At 46.1% G+C, this 16,094-nt stretch overlaps 1 protein-coding gene across 9 annotated transcripts in view; it reads left to right on the top strand.

Annotated features, from left to right (window-relative positions):
* Positions 1-3,958: 3,958 nt before the first annotated feature.
* Rsu1 (Ras suppressor protein 1) overlaps positions 3,959-16,094 on the top strand; it is a 244,967-nt gene continuing 232,831 nt past the window's right edge. For 5 of the 9 annotated variants that reach the window (XR_015640969.1, XR_015640970.1, XM_087591503.1 and 2 more), the window contains exons 1-2: positions 3,960-4,081; positions 4,267-4,378. Coding sequence is in view for 6 of the 9 variants with exons in the window: in XM_087591503.1 (XP_087447629.1) it covers positions 4,270-4,378 (109 nt within the window). In the remaining 3 variants the exon portion in view is untranslated. 9 annotated transcript variants of the gene reach the window in all.

Below are 16,094 nucleotides of genomic sequence, written 5' to 3'. Positions count from 1 at the left end.
AGGATTTGAGTGCAGTTCTTGCACTAGGGTGGGTACAGGCACTCCACATGTGACGTATATAAATCACAGAAACAGTAAGAGTCATTACCCCCGCTCTACAGATGGGAAAAATGAGTCACAGAAAACAAACATGGACTCTTAGTGACAGAGTTGTGATTCTAACCTCTGTAGCCATGGGGAAAAGAGTCTAATATTCAGTCCAGAGGACTAGGTATGACTTATTAAATATGATAGTTGATCTATAACCATAGTGTCTTAGTTACAGTTCTATTGCTATGAACAGACACAATGACCAAGGCAACTCTTATAAGGAGAACATTTAATTGGGGCTGGCTTACAGGTTCAGAGGTTCAGTCCATTATCACCAAGGCAGGAACATGGCAGCATCTAGGTAGGCATGGTGCAGGAGGAGCTGAGAGTTCTACATCTTCATCTGAAGGCTGCTAGAAGACTGGCTTCCAGGCAGCTAGAATGAGGGTCTTAAAGCTTACACCCACAGTGACACACCTACTCCAACAGGTTCACACCTGTTTTTATAGTGCCAGTGCCTGGGCTGAGCATATATAAACTATCACACATAGACACATTTTGTAATGGTCTGTGTGTCTATCGTGCGTTTGTGCGTGCGTGTGTGCGTGTGTGTGTGTGTGTGTGTGTGTGTGTGTGTGTGTTCATTCAGATTCAAATGGTGAGGGCAAAAATCAATGTGTACAGTCCTAGAATTAACTTAGCTCGAGGAAACGGACTTGATGATCTTATTTTTGACCAGCCCTCAGAAGCTCTGATCATGACCCCTTTATGACTTGAGATTTGTTGGCACCTGGGTCAGAGGTGTCTTAGGCATGCACTGGGCACCCTATTTGTGGGGTCTGACGTTAACTGCATCCGGACAGTGTCAGAATTGAGATAAACTGAAGGATTCAGCTGCTATCTGCTGGAGAATGGTTTGGGATATGGGAATAGCCCCCTCCAGTAAGTTTTGGAAGTAGAATGTGCTGAATGTTTTAAGAGTAGCAAACTGACAAATGGCTCAATGGTTAAGAGCACTGACTGCTCTTCCAGAGGTCCAGAGTTCAAATCCCAGCAACCACACGGTGGCTCACAACCATCCGTAATGAGATCTGAGGCCCTCTTCTGGTGTGTCTGAAGACAGACACAGTGTACTTATACATAATAAATAAATCTTAAAAAAAATTAAAAAAGAAAAATAAAGAGTAGCAAACCAAACAAGGGTAAAAACTAATTTCTATAAAATGCAGGAAGTGGATGGAAATGTGTTGATAAACCAAGGGACTTGTTTCCCTAGATGATTTCAGCACAGAAGCACAACTGCTGGTCCAGAAGTTGTTTGCAGTGGCAGCGAGAGACGTCGAGGCAGGAGGTGAGGGAAGTGGGATAGTCGACACTTATAACTGCCATTCCCCTGCATCAGCAAAGGCAGACTGAGGATGGCTTTCTGCACAAAACTATGTTCTTGTGTATAAAGAAATGTAACAAGTAACCCAGGGAAAAATGAATGAAGACTTAAAAACGACACACTTAAAACAGTGAGAGGGGATCAGGAAACACCACAAATCATCCAGAAAAATCTGCTCAGGTCTTCAGGCTTGAACATGAAATGTTTCCTAAGATCAATTACCAGAAAAGACTCTCACCTGAGGAGCCAATAAGAGGAGACTGTTGAAACGAACTGACTTAGCAAACAGAGGTAGGGTTAGACTTACTGTCTTCAGAGCTGTTGAGAAAAAAAAAAAAAAAGCAGGAGACCGGTAGAGGAAGAAGAGGAAGGTCCCGATGCAGCAGATCTGTGGTGCTCACCATGGCTGGGGTGGGGAAAGCACTGTGAAGGTACAGAGGTCTCCAGGCTAATGGGGTGGGGTGGAGCACTTAGAAGAAGTCAAATCTTCCTACATTTGACTTTGGACATCCAACCTTCAGAATGATGCTTTGAACTTATACAGTAAAACTGTCTCCATCAGAAATGGCCGGAGGGAAAGTAACCTTTCAAACTCGGTAATAAATACTGATGCTTTGGGCTTAGAGGACTCACAGACACTGAAACTGCAATCCAGAGCTTGTATGAGTCCATGCCAGACCCTCTGTATCCATACTATGGCTGTTTAGCTTGGAGTTTTTGTTGGACTCCTAACAATGGGAATGGGGCTGTCTCTGACTCTTGTGCCTGCTCCAGGGACTCTTTTCCTCTTCCTGGGTTGCCTCTACCAGCCTTGATATGAAAGTCTAGTCATACCGCATCTTACGATGTATTCTGTTACTATCACCAGGAAGAGAAATTGAGGAGCAGGGGGTTTGGGGGAGGGGGAGCTGGGAAGGGGCTGGCAGGAGGGTAGGCTGAAGTTGGAACGGATTGTATGAGGGAAGAATTGAAAAAAAGGAGAAATTTTAAAAAAATATTGAAGCTTTAAAATATTGGTGATTCAGGGAAACTGATATATTAAAAAATGCCAGCAAGTAAATGTACATGAAATTATGAAGCTGGAAAACCATAAATGGATGTTAAATTGAAGTTAAAGAGACGCCTATTTACATAATCCCATAGTACTCTGTCCTGCAGCCTTTAAACTATGAAGGGAAAGGAAAGGTAGTAACTTTAAGTGAAGAAAACTGACAGACTCCATATTACTCAGGCAACCATCTACTTGGACAGGATGCACTGGGAAAGGTCTTATTTTAGTAATATCTCTTAAAAATTGATAATTTCCATCCAATTTCAGAGAAGCACACCACAAATTCACAGGCAGCGGGAGTCTTTGAACTATCTGATCAGCGCTCCCAGCCAACGTCTAGCTTAAGCAGTGAAGAGGCCTTAACAATGCAAGTTGCCCGCCACAGAAGTATCATCTTCTCATCTGAAGTGTGTTTAAGGAGAAATCTCTGCTTTCACATTGAGATCTTGGAACCTTCTATTACCGGATTGGCTCATTGCTTATGTGTGTGTCTCTAAACCAGTGCATGTCTGTCTGACTGCTTATCTGTCATGTACCTAGTACCGGGGGAATAATTCTGGAGTCAGTCCAATTTCATAGTGTGAAATTGTCACTAAGATTAGGTTTTTTACTGGGTCATCAAGATTCAGTCATTGGGAGGTAGAAGCCAGTGGGTCGGCAGAAAGTTAACTGTCTGTCTGTCTGTCTATCTATCTATCTATCTATCTATCTATCTATCTATCTATCTATCTACCTACCTACCTACCTACCTACCTATCCTATTTGAAAAGAGCGAGAGAGTCCTAAGAGCCATGATTTCACCGTTCATGGGTGTAAACATCAGTTCTGACTTCTGACATAGTTGTGGCTTACTGATAGCATCTAACCCTAAGGGAGATAGATTCCAGTTCCTAAGACCAAAAGGACGGGAGCAAAACAGCTGGATCCAGAAGTATGTGAGCTTCCAGCTGCGGACACAAATTTCTGGCCGAATCCTTGTCGCATTATCATAATCCAGACCGCAAACCTCTACCAGGTCTGTGACAGCCAGAGGCACATGAGGGACTCGCGGTAAAAACTCTCCGTGGGAAGGGACCGGTAACAAAAATCTCAGGACAAAGAGAATACCTGACTTCTGGATTTCCCAGGACTTAACTCCAAAGCCCTCAACACAAGCTCTTGTCCATTCTCAACGTCTACCTCTGTTCCAGCGTCCCGCTCTAGAACTCCCTGCTTCCGCCCACAGAGCTTTGTCCTTCAGCTAGGTTACTGAGCATGCGCGGAGTCTAGACCTCATGCACTTTTCAGAGTCCAATCCAAGTCCCAAACTCAAGGAAGATGGGCGTTCCTCAACGCAGGGCGGAGTCTCTGAGCCTAAAACGTATATGATTGGTCGGCCTCGGGGTCCACTTTCTTCTGTGGGCAGAGCCTTGCCCGGAGCCACGTCTGGGAAACAGTTCTCCTAATTTGGGAAGTGTCAGGCCGGGAGGGGCGTGGGGCTGGCCGGATTTTGTGTGCGCCTGCGCGATCGCCGGGACAGGGTGTGTTCCTGCTGCCGGATCCTGTTTTTGGCTGATCCAGTTCATCGCTGTCTGCCCCAGTTTCCCCTGCAGGTCCCCAAGCACACCCACCAGGTATTGCTCTCTGAGGTGAGTGCGCGGAGTCCAAGTCCTCCTACTAAGGACTCCACGGTGATGCCCACTCTCCCCAATGCAGCTCAGGAGAGTTCAGCCTGGGCCTCTGTCCCTTTCCTGCCCTAGCCCACCCCTCGCCCCGACCTTTTGCCATCATCCACGTGCTTTGTTGTCCTTTGCTACAGAACATGTCCAAGTCACTGAAGAAGCTGGTGGAGGAGAGCAGAGAGAAGAACCAGCCGGAAGTGGACATGAGTGACAGGGGTATCTCCAGTATGCTGGATGTCAACGGCTTGTGTAAGTTCTCTGGACAGTTGCTAAGTTTGCTAAGCAACTGCTTGCTCTCTTGGGAGGCGAGTTTCGGAAGGCTATACCATTCTTTACCTGCTTGTAAACGTCACTGGTCAGGAGCTTGGCTCAGAAAGTTTGCAAACCATAGTCAGTTCTTTTGGGACTGGTAAACCAGATGAGAACCTCACACGGGGCGTGCTGCAATTCTTTATCAGCTCTTGAGGTGGCTTCCTGGCTTCGAAGTCGATTTTCCATGTAATGTCCCAAGTAGCCATTTTCGTTTATCATTTGGAAATCACTTTTTTACTCTACGAATCATGAGCCGGTGGTACTCAAAAGTTCTTGTGCCAGGAATATTTTCAACATTTCTCCTTCATTACGTATTCCTGGGTCATTCTCCCTTTTGCGTTCAGGCTTTGCTCTCTCTTGTGCTCCCAGTTCAGCACTCACCACCAGTTGGATGGCCCATTTAATCAGGGTGTTGCTTTGAGCCTTGAACTTACATGACTCTTATTTTACTGTGTCCTCACATCTGTAAAACCAGACAGCAAACTCAGTACAAGTGGGAGTGGCCATAAACTCCATTGCCAGTGCCCCCCTCACAGGAATCTTCTCCACATCCAAACAGCTGTTCCCATGTGTGACGTTGGGATCACTATTGCTAGATTTGTGTTGAGAATTACGGTGTCCAAGTTGTCATCAATCTTTAAATGCTGGGAGCTAATTCTGGTCTTTGAAAAGACTGTCTAACTAAAGTACAACACTTCTGCAGGTTGCCTCTGGGGATTTGACTGTTGACAGTGCTACCCCCACATTCCTCAGTGGGACATACGAGGTCTGATTCTGATCATAACCAGATCCCTTCCATGCATGCACGTCCATGCTGAGTAAGCTCCACTGAGTTACCCTGTGCAGTCAGATCTTCCTGCCTTGCAAGTTCATTGTCTCCTTAAACCTTTCCACCTGAAGTCTCTTAACCCAATTGCCAAGAGTCAGCTCAGACATCATAGCCCAGGAAAAGCCTTCTCTTTCTGCCTTCCTCTGTGAACCCATCTTTCTTCAAGGCACAGAATACATAGCCTTTAATTAATTGATTTTTAATCCGGTAGTCTCTCATTCAGCTACCAGGAGAACCAACGCCAGGCAGTATTCTTGCTTGTGTTCTTGAGAACAGTATCTGGAACACGGCAGGCACTCCACAGGGCTTGACGAATGGAGGAAGGACTGATGGGTTAAATCTGAGTTCATGAGAGCCAGGGTAGGATGTATCAGCAGAACTTCAAACAGAGGGGAGCTTTGCAGAGACCTCAAAGACAGCGGATAGCTTCCCGGGCATGAAGACTGTTGTCTGCTCTTGGGGCACAGGTTGGGATGGATGCTGATGTATTAAGGCAGAAATGGAAAGCAGACATCTTGCATTTGGTGGCCATCACAAAAAGACCTGCTCTGGCATACTCTTAGGGTCTTGACAGCTTCTTGACTTGGTGACATATGTTGGTCTCTTGCAATAAGAATGGGTTTGTGGTGATTTTTGACGCTGACTTGTCTCCTGAGGATCTAGACACACTCCCACTGATTTGGGGTTCTTTCAGGCCCCACTGCTGTAGAGATAGGAGAGGCTAAGCAGAAAGCAGGGGACTTGGTGCATCTGAGCCCCGCATGCCCCCTAGTTCTCTGCCTGCTGCACCTTTCCCTATGGGCTGAAGTGTGAGTCTACAATGGGCGGAACCATTTGTATCTTTTTGGAAGATGAAGACCCATGCAATATTAACAAAGGGCAAGAGTGGCTTTGCTATTTCAGTTCGGCTCCATTATCTCTTTGAAGCCCTGGCTCTTACTACAGGAGAAAAGATAGCCACTTGCTTCCTGAAGGGAAAAACTGCTTCTGGTCTAACACTGGGGGATAAAAAGCAAGGAGATTTCGGCAATCGCTCAAACCAGAAGCCGAGAGACAACGTTGGTACTTCTTGGAAAGATTGGTGGACGTTTGAAACTCTCACCCGCTCTGGTGGTGTTGGCTTAAGGAAGGGCTGGATGTATTGACTCCTTGCTATCAGGACTCCTAAGAATCTGGAAGATTCTAGAATGTTCACTGGAAGCCTGTTCCTAAACTGGCTTTATCAGCCATTTACTGGACTGGAACTCAGTGGCCAAGCATTTGTGTGGAATGTATGCAGTTCTGGGGTCTATCTTAAACACCACACAAACAAACTTAAAACAGCAAGCAGTCAGCATCCAGTGTGGCTGTTAGATGAAAGGGTTACTTCAAGTATTGTATAAGGCCCCCCTCTCTCTCTTGCTCTCTCTCTCTCTCTAACTTAGGTTTACCTGCCGCTGTGACGTGTCGTATGTCAGCATCCGGATTAAACACAGAAAACCATTAACTTACATGCAGAGGGAGTGACTGATTCTTGTGCCCTAAGCTTTCCTTTTCTTTCTTTCTTTCTTTTTTCTTTTGCACTTACTAATTTAACTTCTTAAAAATAACGTAATGATTTAGCTTTGAGGATAAGAAGGGAGGATTTGCGTTTCTTTGAAGCATTTGAAATGCCAGCATTTCTGCTTGAGAGGTTGGGATGTAGGAGCACAGTAACGTGTTTCCGTCGATGTGGTTGAGACAGGGGCTCATGTGGTCCAGGATGGCCTTGAACTCATTTTCTAGCTGAGGGGGACCCTCCTGCCTCTGTCTCCCAAGTGCTGGAATTGCAGGTGTGCACCAGCACAGGTTACCAGTCAAGCCTGCACTTGATGGCCCTGTTGAGAGTGCAGCTATCATTCCGGGCCAGCCGTCTTGGGGGCAGTTACCAGTGAGACTTAGGAGGAATGGGTGTATTTTAGCTATAATATATTCAGATCTTTCCGAGGTCCAGCTTTGGGTTTGAAATGTGCAGGAATCATTTCTCTTTGCCCTTCTGTTGAGCCTTCGCCAGTTCACGCTGTTGAGGGAATTGAAGACCTACCTGTCTGTGACTCTGTTCTCAGGTGCCCACCTCTGGGAGGCTTCCCAAGTCTCCTGAGTGTTAACCCCGCACTCTCCAGCTTAGCCAGCTCGTCTCTTCTACGTCCCTGGGCTTCGTAGTTCTGGGGAAGAGTTTCTGGAATGAAGAATACCACTGCTTTTAGTTAAGAAATTCTTATTTGGAAAAAAAATTATACATATATTCTGATTGTGCTTTTCCCCCTCTTCTGTCCCCCCCACCCTCTCCCCCCCACCCAACTCCACACCTTTCCTTTTGCTCTTAAAAAAACAAACACACAAAAAAGAAAAACCCCCACAGAAACAGTTTCCTACAATAGCCCCCAACACACACACAAATATATCCGATTAAGCAATAGGAGACAAAAGATCTACAAAAATACCTACCATTGAGTTTGTTGTTTTGGCCAGACACTCTTGGACAAGGCATCTATCCTAAGTATGGCTAATATGCCCAATGAGAAACCATCGGAGGAAACTTATTTTTCCTTTGCAAGCATGCCTATATTTTATATAGCGTCCTGCTCAGGACTGGGGCCCTGGCCCATGTCCTCCATTCAGTGCTTGGATCTCTTCTGGCTTGAATCTGCGCTGCCCTGAGGCTTGCTGCCACACTCTCTGAGTTCATACGTGTGTCGATCCTGTTGTGTCTGGGGGACAGTTTGCTTGGAGTCCTCCCTCCCCTCTGGCTCTTAAAATCCCTGCTGCCCAAGGGGAGGAAGGAGCTGGAGGACGACATCTCATTCAGGACCGAGCACTACGAAACTTCTCGCTGTCTGTCCACAGTTCACCTGGGAGTCTCTGAGTTAGTTCCCAGCTACTGCAAGAAGAGCGACTACCGAGGGCTGAGCCAGGCACTGGTGGGCGAGGAAAGCGGGGTGCTGTTAGGAGCCATTTTATTGTATGTTCTTTCAGCAGAACACTGGTATCTGCTTTTCCCCGGGCCCACGGCCTGTCTCCTCTTAGGCTGTCTTGGCCGTGCAGTTGTCAGGCACGGGCCTTAACCCCCATTAGTTGTGCAAGTACGAGGCCAGCATATCTCTTAGGCAGGTTGCGGGTGTGGATTGCAGCGTCACGGCTCGATTGATGATGCCTTTCTTCTCTGGTAGCACAGAGTTTGTTCCGGTACTGTGGACGCTGTTCGGTAGAGGCACAGGCTCTGGCATGGCGGCGGAACATCTCCCCCATGTTCAATGAGAGACGTGGGTGTTCAGTTTGTGGAGAGCAACCAAGAGCCTGAAATATGTGTGGGTTTACATCGGGGCTCCTTTCCCATTCCTGGCACTGGAGGTTTGACTTGGTCGCGCAAGGTTTCTAGTTGACTCCCCCATTCTTTGGGGATTCTACTCATCTCTCTTGCATACACGTATGTATTTTAGGAAGCTTCTGCAGTGTAATGGCCAGTATAATGTGCTAGTGACCCTCCAAGTATTCCTTTCTCTACCCCTCTCTTCCATCCCCCTCCTCATTTAATTTCCCCATTCTAGTCCCTCCTTCCCGTCTCTCTTTAACAATACCTTCTATTTCTCTTTCTTTGGGAGATCCTCTCCTCCCCACTAGTCCCTTACTACGCCCCTAACCACCCTGGAGATACGGATTGCAGCACACCTCGATGGCCTAAAAGCAAACAGCTACACATAAGGGAAAACGTAGAATATTTGCCTTTTTGTTTGAGGTTATCTCATTCAGGAATGCTTTTCCCTAGCCCCATTTATTCAACGGAGAATACCATAATTCCCTTTTTTACAAAAAAAAAAAAAAGCCGAATAGTGTTCCATTGTGTGAATGAACCACATTTTCATTACTTATCAGTTAATGGATATCTAGGCCATTTCTGGCTACGATGTATAGAGCAGTACTGAACAAGTATCTGTAGCAGCAACTGTTGGGTACATGTCTAAGAGTGGTGTAGCTGGGTCTTGAGGTAGATGGATTCCCAGCTTCCTGAGGAACTGCTGCTCTGGTTTCCATAGTGGCTGGACCAGCATGAATAAGTGTTCTTTTTTTCTTTGAATCCCTGACAGCATATGCTGTCATCTGTCTTATTGATCTTGGCCGTTTTGACTGATGTTAAGATGAGATCCCAAAAGCAGTTTTAATTTGCGATTCCCCTGGTGGCTAAGGGTGGTGAACGTTTCTTTAGGAGTTTCTCAGCCGTTTCTGTTTGTCTTTTGAGAATTCTTTGCCTAGTCCTGTACCCCATCTTTTTAAAATTGGGTTGTTTTCTCGAGGTTCGGTTCTTAAAATTTTTGTATATATATTTTATATATATGTGTTATATATGTGTGTTATATATGATATATGATATATATCATATATATATAATATATATATGTTTTAGATACAGTAAATCAGCTGTGTCCCGTCTATGGAGGTTTCTCTCGAATTTTCTAGAGTGGGAATAGTTTGCAGCCATCAGGGACAAGCTGCAACTTCTGGATTTTTTTTTTTTTTTTTGTTGTTGTTGTTGTTTTTTCTTTTTTCGGAGCTGGGGACCGAACCCAGGGCCTTGCGCTTGCTAGGCAAGCGCTTTACCACTGAGCTAAATCCCCAACCCCCCAACTTCTGGATTTCTTTTTTATTAATTTATGTGTTTGTTTGTTTGTTTATTGTTTCTTTATTTTGAGTCTTTTTATTGTTTTGTTTTACATCCATCAAATACTGCAAACGTCTTATCGAGACGAGGGATGAAGATAATGAATAGGTCTGACCGTTTTGGAATGACAGGACGAGCAGTGGCATTTCCTGCTTTTTAAGTGTCTGGTTCTTGGACTCCACTTGGCCTTTGGTTTTGTAAACAGATTGTGGAGCCCAGGCTGGATCTGAGCTGTGATTCCCCTGCTTCAGCCGCCCCGTATGCCATCATGCCGCACTGTGGCATGACATTTTGACTAACGTTTGGAAAGTTGCCAGGTTTAAGGCGCCTTTGTGATTTTTTTCTACAAAACCTGAGCCATAGACATGTCATAGCTAACATCCTCTGAATAACACCACACTGACAAATTTCTTCACGTGCGTGTGTCTCTGTGTGTATACACACGTGGTGTATGTGTGTCGCAGCATCCATTGGGAGGTCAAAGGTCAACATGCTGGAGTCAGGTTCTTGCCTCCTACCATGCAAATGCTGGGAACCGAACTCAGGGCTTCGGGCTTGAAGGGAGATGCCACTATGGACTGAGTCATCTCAGCATCCCGAGCTTCTGTGACTGCATGAAGTGCACAGCAGTGTTTATGATGTGGAAGCCTGACGGTTGGTGCAGTCTGGAGTTCTCTGCTCACTGACTGCTCTCAGTTTCTCACCTCCCTGGCACTCACTGCCCCACTCCCCACCTTATTCAGAGTCCCCGGAAGTCCGAGGGCTCATATAGTGTGCCACGGTCCTCAAACTGACAGGTCCAGAGCTCAGTGGACCAGGAATGGATAGGGCATGGTGAGGCATCCGCTGGACTTTACCTATGATGTGTTTGTGGCTTGGGCTCTGTTGAGAGTAGCAAATGCTCTTTAAAAACTTGTCAGGTTTTGACAGTTAGTTAACATGCCATGTATCATGTGGCAGCTACTGACTGAAGGCGTTTTTCATGCCAGGCACTACTGTTAGAGATTTCCTTAATGTCGCGTCTTTATCCAGCGCTAAGTTAATATTGCTGCATTATGACTGCAAGGTGTAGCACTGGATCATAAAGCTGATTCCCCAAAAGGCACCACGCCACTCACTGCTTTGCTGTTGGACCAATTGTTATGAGACTGTGAGTCTGTGTCAGAGCTGGTGTAACGGCTTAAAATCGCCTTTGACGCATTTCTGTGCTTGTCCAAGAGAAAGCTTTGTCTCTGTTTGAGAGATCTTCTAAGACCCTGAGAACGCTGACAGTGACTTCATGCAGAAGAAGGCCTCCTGCGTCTTTGAATAGAGAGTTTGCACAGGTTGATAGGTTTTTTTTTTTTTTTTTTTTTTTTTTTGACTTTTTAAAGCAGAAGAGTGAGCTGAGGCATGGTCTGGCTATGTCACAGTTTGACCAGTAGAGGTCAGGGTTGAGCCGCTTATAAAATGTATTGCATCCTCTGGAGACCGCTGCCTTCCCAGTGACTTTGAAAGCTTCTCCTGTCTCCTTTTTGTACTGAGGCCAACCACCTAATGGCACATGACCTGTGTCACCTCACAGGTGAGAAGGATCTCACCCATGCTTAACATTTTGGTCTGAAACTTCTTTCACATTGGTGCCTTTCAAGTCTTCTCAAAACAAGTTCTTGAGTGCAGGCTCTGGTAGACTCTTCAGTTTCATGGCTGTGTGATGTTTAATCATGGAAAATGGTAATCTGGATTTAAAATGTTGGAAAGGTCAAAAGGGAAAAATGCTACTTTTTCTTAATATTTTCTAAAGACATTAACTGTATCTTTTTTTTTTTTTTTTTGTTCTTTTTTTCGGAGCTGGGGACCGAACCCAGGGCCTTGCGCTTCCTAGGCAAGCGCTCTACCACTGAGCTAAATCCCCAACCCCGACATTAACTGTATCTTATATAATACATAAAAATATTATTTTATATATACTATATTACATACAATACACTTATAAATATATTAATAAAATATATTCATATAATATATAATTACACATATTAATATATCATAAACAATATTATATAGCATAATAAATGCATATGTGTATCGTATGTAGTATATAAATATAGTAATATAATTAATTAATCTCTTAATATTAATCAAGGACTAATTCCTTAACAATATTCTTCTGTTTTCTTAATTTCTAGCGCTACTCTAACAAAATGCCAAAGGCTGGTTTCCGTAAACAGAGGCGCAGTTTCCCATAGAAGTCCTAGATATAAGGGTAGCAGGGTCCCTCACTCGTAGGTCTTCTTCCCTTGTCCTGACTGGGTACAATCCCGGTGTCTGTCCAGCATCCTCTTCTCTTAAGGACAGCGGTCAGCCAGGATCAGTGTCTATCCAAGCAACACATTCTGAGTCGCGTAACTCTGTAAAGACCGTCTCTGCAAATGGCTCCATTCCAGGGACCTGGAGATCCGAACTCAGACGTGGACCTGGGGCACATGAGGTCGTTTATGCCATCGGTACTGGAGGGTTCTCGAGAGCTCTTGTGTTCCTGTCACCACTGGGTGCAGGTGATCTTTGCCCGACTTCTGTGGATAAGCGAGCGAGCGTCTGTGCTCACAGCAGCATTGCACCAGTGGTGGAATCAAAGTTAGCATCTCAGTGTCGCCGGTGCCATTTCTCTTTGATTCTGCGCACTTAGATCTGCCCCTCCCCCACCCACCCAGGTTTATGTTCTTCCTCTCTTAAAAAGTATTCTTTTTTTGGGTTGGGTGAGGGGACTAGGGCTATTGGTAGTTGAACTTGTGACCCCTTGCACTCTGCCGTTGAATATAGCCGTAGTCAGTTTCAGGTTTTTTTATTTTTAAGATAGACTCTCAGTAAGTACCCTCAGTGGCTTGGATTTACTCTCACCCAGATAGAACTTGAACTTTGCTCTGCCTCAGCCTCCGCGGAGACCGAGATTAGAGGCCTGCCTTACCATTCGTGGCTCCGTTTCATAATTCCTTCAAACACAGCATTAGGCTTGTAAGAGGTGTGCCTCCTGTCAGCTTAGACGTTTAGGCTGAGCCTTGATGAAAACACAGGAGCAGGCTAGCATACATCTGACCAGAGCTCGCTGGCCCGCCCTCACCCTCACCCTTCTTTGGGGGTTTCCTAAGAACCCAATAGTCCTCACAGAGTTTGGGGACCACGTGTGGGATCTGTCATTTGTTTAGTTATTTATCGTGTGCTGACTTTTCTGTTGTACATCTTAATTCATTAACTTGTGGCACTCTTCACGTTCCGGTGCTAGAAAAAGACTGGGCTGGGGAGACGCTGGTTCCTGTGCTGGCAAAATAAATCACAACGACAGCAAGTCATAATGACCTGTGGCTCTGGAGCAGTGGTTCTCAACCTGGGGGGCAGCTCTCAAACCCTTTGGGGGCCCAATGGCTCTTTCACGGGGTCACCCGAGACCACCGGAAAACAGGAATATTTACGTTACGATTCATAACAGTAGCATGATTACAGTGGTGAAGCAGCAACGAAATTAATTTTATGCTTGGGGTCACCACACCATGAGGAACGGCACTAGAGTGTCGCAGCATTAGGAAGGTTGAGTAGCACTGCTCTTGAAGATCTTTCTGTTCCTACAGGCTCCTCTGGATTCTTTAGTGTTAAGGAAGAACAGGGTGAAAGGAGTGGTATGTGTGTCATTAGACCCGGTATCTCACGGGTAAGGGAATTTGTTTTCTCAGTTTCTCAGAGATTATTATATAGATTCTAATAATGATTGACAGCTTTGACAGTTTTCCTATGCCAATACATTTTTATTATTTTAAAATTATTTTTCCGTTCTCGTTGAGATTACAATATTATTATTTCCCTTTCCCCTTCTTCCAACCCTCCCACAGATACCTTCTTGCTTTTCTTCAAATTTATGGCCTCCGTTTTCATTTATTCTTACATACATGTACATATATGATGTATATGCATATATATTCATATTTCTGAATGCATACTTAGGACAACCTGCTCAGTTTGTAGAATGTTACTTGTACGCAGGTCTTCAGAGCTGTCCATCTACCATATGACTGCTGAACCCTTGTCGATCATCGAGGAAGAGGGGGCAGAAAGGGTCTAAGAGCTAGAGGAATCACTATGAGACTGTCTCTTAGTAAAGTCAGAAGCTACACCCACAAAGGTTCCCCACTATGACTGCCTGGATCTGAGCTAAACAAGGAAACTTGCAAACATGGGAAGCGAAGGCCCAGGCCCTCATCCACAAGCAAATACTGCAGGCAGTGAGGGAGCTGAGAATGGGAGAAAGGTCCCCAACCCAGGGAAGAGCACACTAGCTACTTCCAAGTACCAAGTGGTCAGCCTCCAACGCACTGTCTCCTTAGCTTTGCATGTTTAAGTCTTCAGGGCAAATTGGATGTATTTAATTAACAGACTGTGTTGGTTTCCTACAAACTGTGCACTTTGTTAAGAAAATAACATGTCACATACACATATATGTGTATGTATGCATGTGGATCTCGTGTGTGTGTGTGTGTGTGTGAGTGTGTGTGTGTGTGTGAGAGAGTGTGTGTGTCTGTGTGTGTGTGTGTGTGTTTGAGTGTGTGTGTGAGTGTGTGAGTGTGTGTGAGTGTGTGTGTCTGTGTGTGTGTCTGTGTGTCTGTGTGTGTGTGTCTGTGTGTGTGAGTGTGTGTGTGAGTGTGTGTGTGAGTGTGTGTGTGTGAGTGTGTGTGTGTGAGTGTGTGTGTGTGTGTGTGTGTGTCTGTGTGTGTGTGTGTCTGTGTGTCTGTGTGTGTGATCCGTATCCCTAGCCTCCTCACACAGCCATGATGGCCTGTGCCTCATGTTTTTCCAGCAGCTTCCCCTGGGTACTCCCATCACAGGCACGAATCACCATACTAGGCGTTGTAGAGTGTATTGACACATTTATCACATACAGCCGTGTAACGCGCTTAGCCACTGCATTTTAAACTCGTGGCCCACATGGTGATAATGGCGATCCCGTAAACGGCTTGGGGTGCACGGTAAGCAAGCGACGTCACAGGCAGTCTGCGGTAGATGGAGGAATGGACTCCAGGCCGCCAGATGTCAGGAGCCACATTCTGGGCGTCCTCTAGTTCCCCGTTCCAAACTCCAATGACAGGTTACTACAAACCCTGTGGAGGAGACAGAGATAAATCGTAATTGAGATGCTTACGTTCTGGAAGCCATGACTCCCGCATCGTTGGGCTAGTGGCTTCCTATTCATTTAGGAACGCGTTCGTGGACGCCATCCCTGCTCACACCACCTGAGCTGGGGGCATTGGAACTCCTTCCCCCAAACATTTGCACATGCCTTTTAAAATAAATTCCTTTGCACACACTCGGTGGAGGGCTTCTCCGTGTTCTCTGCGTGCAGAGAGTGCAGAGCAGTGCCACTCCGATGCTCACAACAAAGGATGGCACCTTGGCAACACCTCAGGAGCCCCTCCCACGCACCGTCCCCTCAGGGAAGACGGTCTCCCAACTTCAGAAGCATAGGCCAGTGCTGCCCATTCTTGTGTACACTGTTGTAAAAAACGGTGGAGGGTAGTGTAGCCCGTGCTTCAGCGTCAGGGCTCTCCAGTTCCGCTCTCTGCCTGCGATGCTCATTTGCGTGCAGTTGGCTGTAGATGCTAGGCACCATTCATCCGGCCCACCACTGATGGGCGTTTGAGCGGTGCTCTGGTTTAGACTTGAAATATCCCCAAGAGGTTTAATTCCTGTCTTGGTGCTTTGGGGAAGTGGTAGAAACTTTAAGATGCAAGTAGACGCTAAGGGAGGCAGTCACGGGGCACGCCCTTTCAGGGGAATTTAGCGTCTCACCCTCTCTGCTTGTGCTTTCAGCCCTCCCCCACCTCACCCCCTCCCTCCCGTGCACCTCATACGGCGCTTCCCTACCCGGGAGCGGTGTCCGGAGGCTTCCCTGCAGCCAGACACCTGCCCTGTGGTGGTGTGGGGTGAGCGTGGTCAAACTTCCTGAGTCCTGTCTCCTGGGACAGCCATGCCCTGTGGCAGAGCTGACACAGGATCCCTAACCCCTGCACCCGGGAAATCAGCAGGTTACCTTCAGCCTCAAAGCCACAGTGCTGTCTTGGTTCGAGTTCTACTGTTCAGTTGACCCAAGATAAGTATTTTTTTTTAATTATTTATTTATTTTT

The sequence above is a fragment of the Rattus norvegicus genome, chromosome 17 (assembly GCF_021556685.1).
Source record: "Rattus norvegicus strain SHRSP/BbbUtx chromosome 17, alternate assembly SHRSP_T2T, whole genome shotgun sequence".
Taxonomy (NCBI): Eukaryota; Metazoa; Chordata; class Mammalia; order Rodentia; family Muridae; genus Rattus; species Rattus norvegicus.
This window is presented reverse-complemented; position numbering and strand designations above follow the sequence as displayed.